Raw genomic sequence first — 12,821 nt, forward strand, 5'->3', positions numbered from 1 at the left:
GCAAAGCAAGAGACAGGTCTTTCCCTTTCTCTTGCCCGCTCCCCTGACTCCGTTTGCTCTGTTTCGGGAGCTTGCACGGCGATTTCTCCCGACCCAGAACAGAGCATGCTGCTTACTATGTCGGGCACTTAGGAGCTTGATGCAAGTGGGGAGGGGCTTTCCTCCTATGATCTCCTGCCTTAATCAGGGCGTTCAAGGAGCTCCTCCAGGTGGTGACATGTGCTGTGTCAAAATTGAATTTAGATTGGCCTGAAGAGGAAGTTAGTGTTGTTCGTTCTAAGCTAGATGACCGCTTTCTGACTTCAGGCCGCAGGCCACCTCCAAACAGGTGGCTGCCATTTTTCCCAGACCTCCATGCAGAGGTGTTGAGGTGTTGGGGAAATCCCTGTTCAGCGTGTCTTTTTTCCCCGGCCATGTCTGACTTTTCAGCCATTATAGGGCTTGAAAGCCATGGGTATGGGGTGATGCCTGGGGTTGAAGAGACGCTTGCGAGCTATCACTTTTCTACAATGCCCACATGGAGGAAGCTTGCACTTCCATCCAAGCCTTGTAGAGCTACTTCAGGAGAGCTACTCAGTGGCTGGGGTTCCTAGGAGCATCTTTTTCAGGAAGTCTTCCCCTACTGCCCGCCCCATTGCTTCCGGCGCTTCAGAGAGCAGTAGGGTCTGTGCACGCTTCTCTTCCTTGCATGTATCTGTACCCTGGGTTAGCACCTGCCAGTGCACTGTTTCAGGGCACCAGGGAAATTGACACCACTCTCAGACAACCAGGCAGCATGGGAACGTCTGCCAGGTTATGTCTCATTGGGTTCTGGATACTGTAGAAAAAGGGTACAGGATCCAGTTCACCTTTCGTCCTCCATGTTTTCAGGGTGTGTTTCCCACGATTGTTGCCAAACACTAGGTGGTGTTTCTCCAAGAACTTCTCTCACTCCTGAGGAAAGGAACCATAGAACATGTTCCCCTCCCAGAGCGGGACCCTGGCTTTTACAGCTGATATTTCGTTGTACCCAAGATGGAGTGCTGCGTCAGATTTTGGACCTGCAGTCTCTGAACTGTACTCTGAAGACTTACAAGGTCAAGATTCTCACACTCAAGGTTATTGTGTTCCAGATCAGGTCCGAGGACAGGTTTATGAAGATGGACCTCAAAGACGCTTATTTTCACATAGGCATTTTGCCAGAGCACAGCCCTTTGGGACTCTACTACAATGCAGGCATATCTGTCCCCCACTCGGGTGGCATACATCTTGTCAGCAATGAAAGATATTCGGCTAGGCCGCAGACTCTCTGTCGCCGATGCAGGTTTCTTGGCCTCATGTCGGCAGCAGCCAACATTATCTCTTTAGGTCTGCTTCACATGAGGCCATTCCAGCTCTGGCTCAGGAGTGCAGGATTTCATCCTCGCAGATATCCCCTCAGGTTTATAAGGGTTATGCGCTTGTCACAGTCGCAGGACTCTTTTGACGGAGCCTCACTTTTGGGCTGGGGAGCGATCTTGGATGGCTGCCCTGCCCAGGATCTATGGGAGGGCCCTTATCTCTCATGGCACATAAATTGCCTGGAGATGAGGGCCGTGTTACTAGCATTGAAACATTTTCTCCCACACCTCAGGGACTGCTATGTCTTCGCACTGCGGTGGTGTTCGTGCCTCGTGTTTAGGTTGGCACAGCAGATTCTGCTCTAGGCAGTGACCAGGTTTCTTTTGCTAAGAGCAATTTTCAACTTTAACCCAGGCCTACTGTTCTCTGCCCCATGAGTTGGCGGAACAGGAGAGGATGCATTTGCTTTGCCCAGTAAGGGCCTTGAGGACTTATGTCCACTGCTCAAGCTTGTGGCATCGTTTCTGTCTATTTTGGGAGCGGGAACAGGGGTAATCTGGTTTAAAAACAGCGCCAGCGGCACTTGGTAGTGGAGGCCATTACTCAGGCCTATGAGGCACATGGCCTTGTCTCACCTCTCAGCATCAGTGCTCACTCTACTAGGGGTATTACCTCGTCCAGTGCCTAACAAGGGGTGTTCCCCTTGAAGATATTTGTGCTGCAGCAGGATGGTCCTCTCCGCACACCTTTGTCAGGTTCTTTAACTTGGACCTGGACCCCACTCCAGGGTCCCAGGTCCTGCAGGGCTATTGATTTTCTGTTCCCAGTCTGCCTGTGCTTTCTCATGGACTCTGGCCACAGTCATCGACCGGTGCGTGGCGGCATGGGTATTGGCGTTCCCATAGGGTCAGGTGTCGTTTTCAGCTTCAGATAGGTCCTTTGATCACACAGTCACCTATGAGACATTTTTCTCTCCATTAACTAACTGACACTCTTTTATTCCTCCATCTGTGCCTCCTTATCCTGTACAGCCATTAACAATTTGATGGCATATTTAGGAATATCACACATTTATTAAATCTGTGTACTACTTATAATTAAGAGGCTGCAGTTCTGAAGTGCTTTTTTTGGTGAAAGTGCATAATTAATTAGTACCGTGGTCTAATCATGAAATTGCATGAAAAATATGCAATTTCTATGCTAATTATTCCTTACAGAATCACAATCTCATGAATGAATACAGGGTACCATTTGCTTGGTCTGATTTATTTTTTATTTATTTTTATTTTTTTCAAATAAATTTTCAATTCCAAATTAAATTAACCCAGGAGCTGTCATTCCAAATTTAAAGTATGGGACTATCTAGCAACTTTTCTTTGTTCAGTATCAGTTCACATGGATACCCAGAGAGTGAAGCTCTGTAAGCAAAAATCTGATTTTTCCTTGATATTCTGAAAAAAGTGAACATATTTGTATGTCCAAACTACAGTATTTTTCAGACACACAAAACAGACACAGAGATAAATGTGGCACTTTTTAAACAGCCTGTTAAATTCCTAGAGTGCAATGTGTATTAAAATGAATCATAGTCTGAAAATCCATTCAGCATTGATAAAAATATTACAAGGCACAACTTAATCAAAAGCTTTATTTTTTTTGAACAAGTTAGAGTGACATAATACATCCTTCCTGCACAGCACATCCATTATCTTGTTGATGCCATTTCCAGGTGAATTTATAAACTTAAGGCCTATATAATGAAAATAAAAAATTTGAAATACAATGATGGTTACTGCAGTGTTATGCATCTGATACACATGGATTACTCTGGTACATTCACATTTCAACACCATAAAGTTTAGACTTTGTATTAGTGACCATCGTGTGTTTTGTAAGAAATCTGAGTTTAGGGAAGTAGCTGCAGTTTGAGGAAGTGCCTGCTGTCACTCTTAATATCCAGTCTATCGCTGTTGGTTCTCATAGTACAACAAACAAGTCACAGGACAACACACACAGGCTTTAGCGTTCTTTAGACTAACTTCACAATGGCCAGAAGGTCCTTCATATACATCAATCCAGCTGTTAGGGCAGCACGTCAGCGTAGACGACACAGTGATGTGAGTACAATTATCTTTATTCAGAGGCTGCACATGCAATGATAAACAATCTATGTGTTTACCGGTTAACCTTTAAAGCTTAGGGTACTAATAATCAAGTGCATGAATAGTTTCACAGTGGTCAAAAACAAGCAATCTTAAGTGATTCTGCTTCAGTTTGTTTCATGTGCTAATGGAATAACGACTTTTGGAAATACAAGTGGATTATAGCTGCTGTGAGTCCATTGTGTTATAAGATATATACATATAGTGGAGCTGGGTTCATGTTTCATCCTGTGAATTAGTGCACAATTGCTGAATCAGCAGCCCACAAGGAGAAGTATGTTGGATTTACAGTTTCACAATTTGTCACAGTGGGAGCTGGGATCATTACCACTTATATACATTACCTTACTGGGATGTACAGCACAGATAAACCAAGTGTATGTTCAATTATGCATTTACACACTGTAAATATACCAGTATACTTTATATACATGGCAGCTATTCCTTCATGTCTACCATCATGACTGATCCCATTAAAGTACATAAGTTAAGTCGTAATCATTATTCAGTATTATTGCTCAGTATTTCATGTTCAAGTTTGTTTTTCATGCCTGTGAAGGCATGTATTTTTCTTATATTTATACTCAATTCTACTTTATTTAACCAATCCATTTAACCAATCCAATCCATTGTTGGTCAGATTTTTCTTTTAGTAAGAATCATTGTGCTTAACTCACCAAAATAGATTCATTCATAACTGTGTTCATGGCAAAAAAAAAAACATCTGTAATAACTTGAATGAGCAAACACAATTCCAAAAGTCTCAGTGAGGCAAGAGGAAATAAAATAATATCTGTTATGCTGAAATCTTCCTGTCCTCCATGTGAACATGCATATTGCACCACTAACTGTTTTGAATAACTTGTGTTTCTAATGGGAATCCTGAAAGCAAAGTTTAGCCAATATACACTGATGTGATGCAAGACAGTTTCCATGCTAGCATATTATGTAATTTAAAGCTTGTGAATTGTACTTGCACCTTTTTTGACATGCTTTGGCAATACCACTTTTTGCTGACTGGATGGACTGCCAAAGTGTAAATTAAAAAGTGCTGCCAGAATCTTTCTGCCTTCCAGATTATTTGAAAGCAGCCATCATAGAAAATAATAAATACTACTACTCAGTCACAATCCCAGATTTACGTAACATGTTTGTGTTTGTTGTAATGCTGCCGCAAGTCAGTGAAAATGGTTGTTAATTATGAGCTTGAAAATGTATCAGATATTAAAGATTTAAAGGTAATCACGCTGTGGCAATTATATGTAAATAGGTGGGCTAGTCTGCTTCACCATCTCATTAAAGCTTCTCACCTGAAATTAGAAGCTGCCCTTACAATGTAATTACAGTAATTACTGATTTAAGCCCATCACAATTAAATTAATAGGTGTTATTATGCTTATTATTATTATTAGTTATTAGTTGTTTTAGAAGCTAAAGTAATGATTGCCTTTTGGGTAAATTTAGGCTATAATGTAAGAACACGTGATGCTCAGAAAAACATTAGAATTAATTATAATTTATTATAAAAATGTCTGTGCTGCTATCTAATACTGTTCACCATATATAAGGAGGGATTGCTCAGACAAGGATTTTTTTCAGAACAGAATAACAGTTTAGATTTGTTAATTAAAAATTTTATCTTATCATCTCTCTCTCTCTCTCTCTCTCTCTCTCTCTCTCTCTCTCTCTCTCTCTCTCTCGATTTGTCCCTAGAATTCAGATTTATTTGCAATGATTGAGCAGATGCAGGTAAACAGAGATTGCTTCTAGTCCCTGGAGAAAAAGAGTGAAGATCCTGTTTTGTGTCTTCTTACACCCTTGTTTGTTGCTATGGCCTCGATAGTGACACTCTTCTTTCTGCAGACATTCTGAGTCATTTCTCTTGCACTTTCTCAATCTCATTATATATTACTTTTCAGTCTGCTCATTGTGACACTATACACAATGACACTATATCATTGTGTGCTCTTCTGTACACTATATAGCTTAAATAATGCTTTTGCCTGTATTATATGCATTCTGCAAAGATGAGATGAAAAGTACATTATATGTTTTTTATGTGCTTTGTGGATAAACTGCAAGTGCAATTGTTTGAGAGTGTGTAATAATGGTACTGACACAATATAATTGCAGCCTATTTTCTGCTCTATAGAACAGCAGAATGGATGAGCAGAGAAGCACACTTCCACCTCCTCTTAAAGTAAGTGGGTTTTTTAAACAGATACTGTATAGTGTAAATACAGTCAAACGTTTGTGGACATGTGGCTGGGGATTTGTCCATTCATCCACAAGAGCATTAGTAAAGTCCAGGCTTTGTGTAGGCCTCAATTGGAGCTAGCTTTTCGCAGATTTGGGATTTTTATTAAGAAGAGCAAGAGAGTGTTTGTGCACTCAGCTTATTTTAAACATTGCAAAATATGTGAATGTTTCCATTTACATTGCATACACTGGACAAATGTTCCCAAAACTGTTGCTTCATAGTTGTACACCAAAATCTTGTAGAAAGCCTTACCAGAAGAGTGTAGGCTGTTCTAGCAGCAGTGGGGAAGAACTCAATATTAATGCCCTTGTTTTTTTGAATCAGTCGACATTCTTTTGGCCTTGTATTGCATTATAGATTTATATCTAATATTTTTCTTATTTTGGTAAATTGATTATGTAATTGCTTTTGTGTTTATTTAACAGACAGAAGAAGATTATATTCCGTATCCAAGTGTTCATGAGGTAAATAATATGTCAAAAATATCATATGATACTTACACAGTATAATACTTTTCCCACAGAGTTAATCAGTACACGTTTATAACCTTCTAATTGACAGGTGCTCGGACGTAAAGCCCCATTTCCACTGATTCTGTTGCCTCAGTTTGGTGGTTACTGGATTGAGGGAACCAATCATGAGATTTGTACCATCACAGCAGAGGAGGAGCCACCCTCATGTCCAACATCCCAGATTAAACTGGAGAGTAATACCATAGCCAAAATATACAGGAAACATTTCTTGGGCAAGGTGAGAACAGGAAATGATAATGGTACTGATAATTGCACTTAGTCAGAAAATAAATGTAAAGCTTATTTATGGATATAAATTTGTTAGAAAACATTTTTGTTAAAATATAGTTTCAGCTGTAAAATAATAAAATATAATATAGACTTTAATACACTGTATGTGTGAGTGAACATGTGCAATTGCAACTCCTTACAGGAGCACTTTAATTATTACTCTGTGGACACAGCGCTGGGCCACCTTGTCTTCTCAGTGAAGTATGACGTGATTGGGGACCAAGAGCACCTCCGATTACTGCTTAGGTAATGCCCTCTCTCTCTCTCTCTCTCTCTCTCTCTCTCTCTCACACACACACACACACACACAGTCTCATCTCTTGCCAGAACAACTGTACTCGCTCATTCTTCTTTTGTTCTCACTTTGTCTGTGCTACATGAAGTTGTTTGCCACTCAACTCCTCTGTGACTCATGCACCTTTTTCTTCTTTTCAGGTCCCTCTCCTTTCTTCTGCACTTTTATATTAATAGGATATAGTTTATCTAATTCCTCTGTTCTATGTGCTTGTTTTACTGTTATAATTCATTTTTTAATCATTGACCGATAGAAGTGTTTTTGGCATGGCCAGTGATAAGAATGTGTCATGTTGACTCACAGGCAAATACCGCAACAATATGCTTTTCATATCTGACATAAACATCCTTAAAGTATGGAAGTATTTTCCAGACAATTTTCAAAACAAATTGCAAATTGTATTTGCACTTGTGTTATCTATTTGTGGATGCATAAATTGTGACATAATTCAAATGAAAATGCACATTGTATTTGCATTTTTGTTTATATGAACATATAGCCTACTAATGTCTTACAAATATCATATGAAAAAGCAAAGTGCATTTGTGCTTGCATTTCCCAGCTCTTGACTCTATAATATTGAAATAGCAATAGCAATTCCTGTTTGCTATTTCACTCTGTGCCACATATGGAGCCGGCCAAATTTCAAATGTCAGACATCCTGAATTGCAGTTCCCTTTGCATTTGCATTTCCATTGACTTGCACAGAAACCTGTCAGTCAGTGTTGGGGTTAGAGTATACTACCAGGCATGTTTGTATTTGGAAGCAATGTCAGTCACTAGCAGTTTTGTGGTAGTTACTAAATAGTAACTAGTTACCGTTACTAGTTACTTCATTCAAAAAGTAACTCAATTACTTTGTTGATTACTTACACCAAAAAGTAACACGTTACTGTTAAAAGTAACTTTTAGTTACTTTTTTAAAGAATGTTCTTTAATGTTCCCATTAATGCCCTTTTATGCGTTATGGTCTATACAAACACAAAACTGTTTGTTGATCTGTCCCTGGCTAAAAGTCCGGTTAAAATCTAGTCGCTGATGTTTGGCTGGAGGGGCTTGACTCATTTTGAGTGTGTCCACCGACACCGGGTTAGCTTCTAGCTTCGTCGAGGCATGTAGTTTCTGGAGGTGCTTCGACAGATTGGAGTTGCTGTTTATCGCAGTAGATAGGACCTTCAAACCAGTAAGACACAGCTTACATTTGACTAAAATGTTTTTGTCTTTATGCTCAACTAAAGTGAAATAATGAGCACCTTGACTCCTCATTACTGCTGCACATACTTGAATAAATGGAAACACGCCCACAGTGCGTCTTTGTGTTTACAGTGGTTGGCTGTAAAAAATTAAATGAATTAATTTAAAAAAGTAACGTACAAACGCACCATATGGTAACGGTAACCGAGTTACTTTATTTAAAACGTAACGCGTTACAGTATTAGTTACTGTCAAAAGTAACTCCGTTACAGTAACGCGTTACTAGTAAAGCGTTACTGCCCAACACTGGTCACTAGCAAATTAAACAGACTTATTTAATCTCCTCTAGGACAAAGTGCAAAACCTACCATGATGTGATACCCATTTCTTGCCTGAATGAGTTCCCCAATGTGGTACAAATGGCAAAGGTAGGAGAAACACAATGATCATCATGTGAATTCTAAGAAATTTTGCTTGATTATTTGCATTGACAGTATTTTTTTCCATAAGCTTGTGTGTGAAGAAGTAAATGTGGACAAACTTTATCCAGTCCTCTATCCAAAGGTCAGTGTCCACATCTTCACTGTCACATCACTGCTTGTGTATCAGGTACATTCTATCCTTTAGCTATACTGTGTGTTCCCACAGGCTTCCAGGCTCATCGTAACTTTTGATGAACATATCATACGCGACAACTTCAAGTTTGGAGTCATCTATCAGAAGTTTGGGCAGGTAATAAATACAAGTTATTTCTTTCCTGGGTTTATAAAAATACTGAGTATCTTTGTTTAATGAGTAGCATTGTGTCTCCTATAGACATCAGAAGAGGAGCTCTTTGGGAACAGTGAGGAGAGTCCAGCCTTTATTGAGTTCCTGGAGTTTTTGGGGGAGAAGATTGAGCTACAAGATTTTAAAGGGTAACTGTCTTTTAAGATAATGCATGTGTGGTAGCTAGTAATAAATCTACCATGCAATTTGGTAATAGCAATTTACAATGAAATGTCGTTTTCGTTCATATAATCATCATACAAGTGAATGCAGAAACCAACATTGAATATGAAATACTTTCCCTGCAGACATATTGACTGAACTTTTATACTAAATTGGCCAATTATGAATATGCCCATATGACAGGTTTCGTGGGGGTCTGGATGTTACACATGGGCAGACGGGAACAGAGTCGGTGTACCACAAGTTCCACAACAAGGAGATTATGTTCCATGTGTCCACCAAACTACCCTACACTGAAGGAGACTCACAGCAGGTAAGAAATATCAATAGGTGTTCACTTAAAGTCACCATGTAAGGTCATGCGTTGAACTAGACATAAAGATAAAACATATTTACTAAGATTAAAAGTATTTCATGTGGCTTCCTAGTATTATTTTAACCTGTCTAAGGAGCTGTTTGTGATGAGCACTGGGCGTTGTTCTGTAACTGCATATCAACATATGCTTGGTTAATTAGGGCACCACACGACAGTGTTGAACAACAGGCCATTGCAATCCATCTGTTTCAGCACCTTCTGTCTGATTAATCAGAGAGTAAAAATCACCTAATGTTATGACACAGGTAATATTGAGCTACTGTTGCCACTCAGCAAGCACAATTTCCAAGCATCATCTGCTCAGAAATTTTTCATAGTTACACATGGATTATTGCACTTTATAAAGTGCAGGATAGAGTGCTGACTAAATACCTATTCTATGTCAATCAGCTAGCTGTGAACTGTATGCTAGGTGGATAAATGTTCTTTCAGCAACAGAGGAAGAAATATGCCATTTTGTTGTTCATAGTGTGATCCACGATTTTTTTTTAGTTTCACAACATAATAATGAAAAATAAAAAGATGCAATGTGTTTTGCTTCCAGCTGCAGAGGAAGAGGCATATAGGAAATGACATTGTGGCTATCGTGTTTCAAGAGGAAAACACACCGTTTGTACCAGATATGATTGCATCCAATTTCCTGCATGCTTATGTGGTGGTGCAAGTGGAGAATGCCTGCACAGACAATGTCCTTTACAAGGTGACAAAACTGTCTGGTTGTTATGTGCACAATACAGAATATTCTGTATTCAGTAAAATATTCATATTTTTTTTTCTTTATATAAAGCTGTTATGTACTTTATAAGCTAATTGTTAAAAATATCTTTATATTTTCTGTGTATTTTGCTTAATGTTTTTTTTTTTGCCTTTCAATGCAGGTATCAGTGACTTCAAGAAATGATGTGCCTTTCTTTGGGCCTGCTCTCCCAGACCCAGCCAATTTCAGAAAAGTAAGAGTCCTATGGATCCATTCAAAAACCATAAATCCCTTGTGGTATTATTTATTATTTGAGTAAGATCATTCTTGCAACTAACAAAAGCTGATTTGCATGATATGACACTACATTCTGTTCACTGACTAGAGTCCAGAGTTCCACGAGTTCCTCCTGACAAAACTCATCAATGCTGAGTATTCCTGCTATAAGGCTGAGAAGTTTGCTAAGCTGGAGGTGAGCAAGTGTGTATGTGAACAAGAGAAAGATGATCCTTTTCTGTAAAGTTCCCTCTATTGCACTAAAATTCAAGTTTTCTAACAATTATAACACACATGGATGTTCCTTTGGAGCAAACACTAAAATAGTATTTGCTGTATTTGTTTTGATTTAAGTCTAAAAGCTCTACAGAAACCGAAAACATTTTTAAGAACACATGTGCTCCTACACATTTATGCAATTATCTAATCAGCCAATCGTGTAGTAGCAGTGTATCGCATGAAATCAAATGTACAAACAACAGTCTCTAGATTTTACTCAGAATAGTGTAATAAAGAAAAACATGCACTGAGCAGTGATTTTGGAAGGACACACCTTTTTTTCACAACATGTCAAATCTTGAGGTGGATGGGCTACAAGAAGACTATGGTGGGTTCCACTACTGTCAGCCAAGAACAGAAAGCTGAGGCTCACCATAACTGTACTGTTGAAGGAAAAATTTAGCCTGTTCTGATGAATCTTGATTTCGGCTGAGGCTCACAGACGGTAGGGTCAGAATGTAGCATCAACAACATGAATCCATGGACTGAACCTCAACAGTCCAGGCTGGTGGAGGTGGTGTAATGGTGTGGGGAATGTGTTCTACATAATCACTTGAATGTCTCAGCCTATTTGGGTATTGATGCTTACCATGTGCATACCTTCATGGGCACAGTTTCCCATCAGTTAATGGCTACTTCCGGCATGACAATACAAAAGTTGTTTCAAACTTATTTCATGAACTTGACAATGAATTCAGAGTATGACCATTGCCTTCTTAATTACCAGATCTGAATCCAGTAGAGCACCTTTGGGGATGTGATAGTATGGAGATTCATAGCATGAAAGTCCACCTGAAAAAATATGCAGGATTTATGTGATGCAATCATGTCAACATGGACCAGATTCTCAAATGAATAGTTCATCTTAACGGATCCATGACATGAATAATTGACTTGTTTTGAGAGTTAAGTGAAGCCCTACCCAGTATTATTATAGTGTTGTTTAAAATGTGTTTGGTAAGTGTATGTAAGAAATAGGATGAGGATTTGTTTGTGTGAAGAGCCTACTGCACTGTGTATTTATGTACAGGAGAGAACACGCTCTGCACTGCTGGAAACATTGTACGAGGAGCTGCATGTGAACAGCCAGTGCATGATGGGATTGGGAGGAGATGATGAAAAACTGGAGAATGGAGGAGGAGGTGGAGGTGGAGGTTTCTTTGAGTCTTTTAAGGTATCTTTTGTTGTATTTAAGTTTAAGTGTGATTCATTTTTAAAGAAATTTGACTTTCAGCATCAGAAGAGGAAATGATGCAGTAATTTTTGTTCTTGTTCATATTCCCATACTTGTTTCTGTGGTCAGAGAGTAATTCGCAATCGGAGTCAGTCTATGGACGCTATGGGCCTAAGCAACAAGAAGCCCCACACTGTCTGTACCAGCCACAGCGGCAGCTTTACCCATAATTCCCCAGATATCCCCAAAACCCCCGGGATTGTGAGTATACCTTGTACTGACATGCAGTTGGAGTGGAGCAGACTGTTTTGGAAAAGATTTCAGAGATTGTGTTGTTGTCTTTCTGCCCTCCATGACCTACACTTTGGGCTATGTGACTATGACTCTGAAGTGAAGCAGGATGCTGGACAGTGTAGCAGATGGGTCTTTACACATCAATAGACTGTACTAAACACCATGGCAACAAACATAGCCACTTTTGGCAAGCTGATAAAAGCTGTATTTTAATATCCAGCTTACAGAACTTTGAATAAGAATATCAGCTGCAATGCTGTTATATTTGCACTCTATTTGTAGTTACACAAATCAAAATAAAAAACTTAAATTAAAAAAGTAGTATTCCAGTAGTCAGTTACTGCATGTGTGATATTTAGTTGGCATCCCTAAATCAGAGCCATATCTGACAAGTTCCTGATTTCTCCTCTATAGTCTCTGATCATTCCCGGTAAGAGCCCGACACGAAAAAAATCGGGTCCGTTTAGTTCCAGGAGGAGCAGTGCAATCGGCATTGAGAACATTCAGGAAGTCCAAGAGAGAAGGTAAAGACAGAAGCCCAAACGAAGCTCAGAATGTTATCTTGTGTATGCTGACAGTGCAGAAATGTTCATTGTTTATATTGCAGCAGTAGGGAGGTGTCTCCCAGTGCGCAAAAGATACCCGATGGTGGCCATGCCTTGCACGAGCCAAATACTGACTTTTCCAATCACAGTTCACCTGATATGCCTACTACCAGGACTAGGTGAGTATCCGTATAC

At 39.5% G+C, this 12,821-nt stretch overlaps 1 protein-coding gene across 6 annotated transcripts in view; it reads left to right on the top strand.

The window, feature by feature from the left end:
• The window catches only part of rap1gapb (RAP1 GTPase activating protein b), a 38,158-nt gene that overhangs the window by 21,883 nt on the left and 3,454 nt on the right, over positions 1-12,821 (top strand). For 2 of the 6 annotated variants that reach the window (XM_060868104.1, XM_060868108.1), the window contains exons 4-19: positions 5,635-5,682; positions 6,168-6,206; positions 6,304-6,492; positions 6,688-6,791; positions 8,384-8,462; positions 8,545-8,598; positions 8,683-8,766; positions 8,851-8,951; positions 9,169-9,298; positions 9,906-10,061; positions 10,240-10,311; positions 10,444-10,530; positions 11,644-11,787; positions 11,917-12,048; positions 12,496-12,605; positions 12,689-12,805. In XM_060868104.1, coding sequence (XP_060724087.1) covers positions 5,635-5,682; positions 6,168-6,206; positions 6,304-6,492; positions 6,688-6,791; positions 8,384-8,462; positions 8,545-8,598; positions 8,683-8,766; positions 8,851-8,951; positions 9,169-9,298; positions 9,906-10,061; positions 10,240-10,311; positions 10,444-10,530; positions 11,644-11,787; positions 11,917-12,048; positions 12,496-12,605; positions 12,689-12,805 — 1,646 coding nt within the window. Of the gene's footprint in view, positions 1-2,891; positions 3,438-5,195; positions 5,232-5,634; positions 5,683-6,167; positions 6,207-6,303; positions 6,493-6,687; positions 6,792-8,383; positions 8,463-8,544; positions 8,599-8,682; positions 8,767-8,850; positions 8,952-9,168; positions 9,299-9,905; positions 10,062-10,239; positions 10,312-10,443; positions 10,531-11,643; positions 11,788-11,916; positions 12,049-12,495; positions 12,606-12,688; positions 12,806-12,821 lie in introns of those variants that run through there. The other 4 variants (XM_060868109.1, XM_060868106.1, XM_060868107.1 and 1 more) reach the window with 4 other exon arrangements.

Source organism: Tachysurus vachellii, chromosome 4 (genome assembly GCF_030014155.1).
Source record: "Tachysurus vachellii isolate PV-2020 chromosome 4, HZAU_Pvac_v1, whole genome shotgun sequence".
NCBI lineage: Eukaryota > Metazoa > Chordata > Actinopteri > Siluriformes > Bagridae > Tachysurus > Tachysurus vachellii.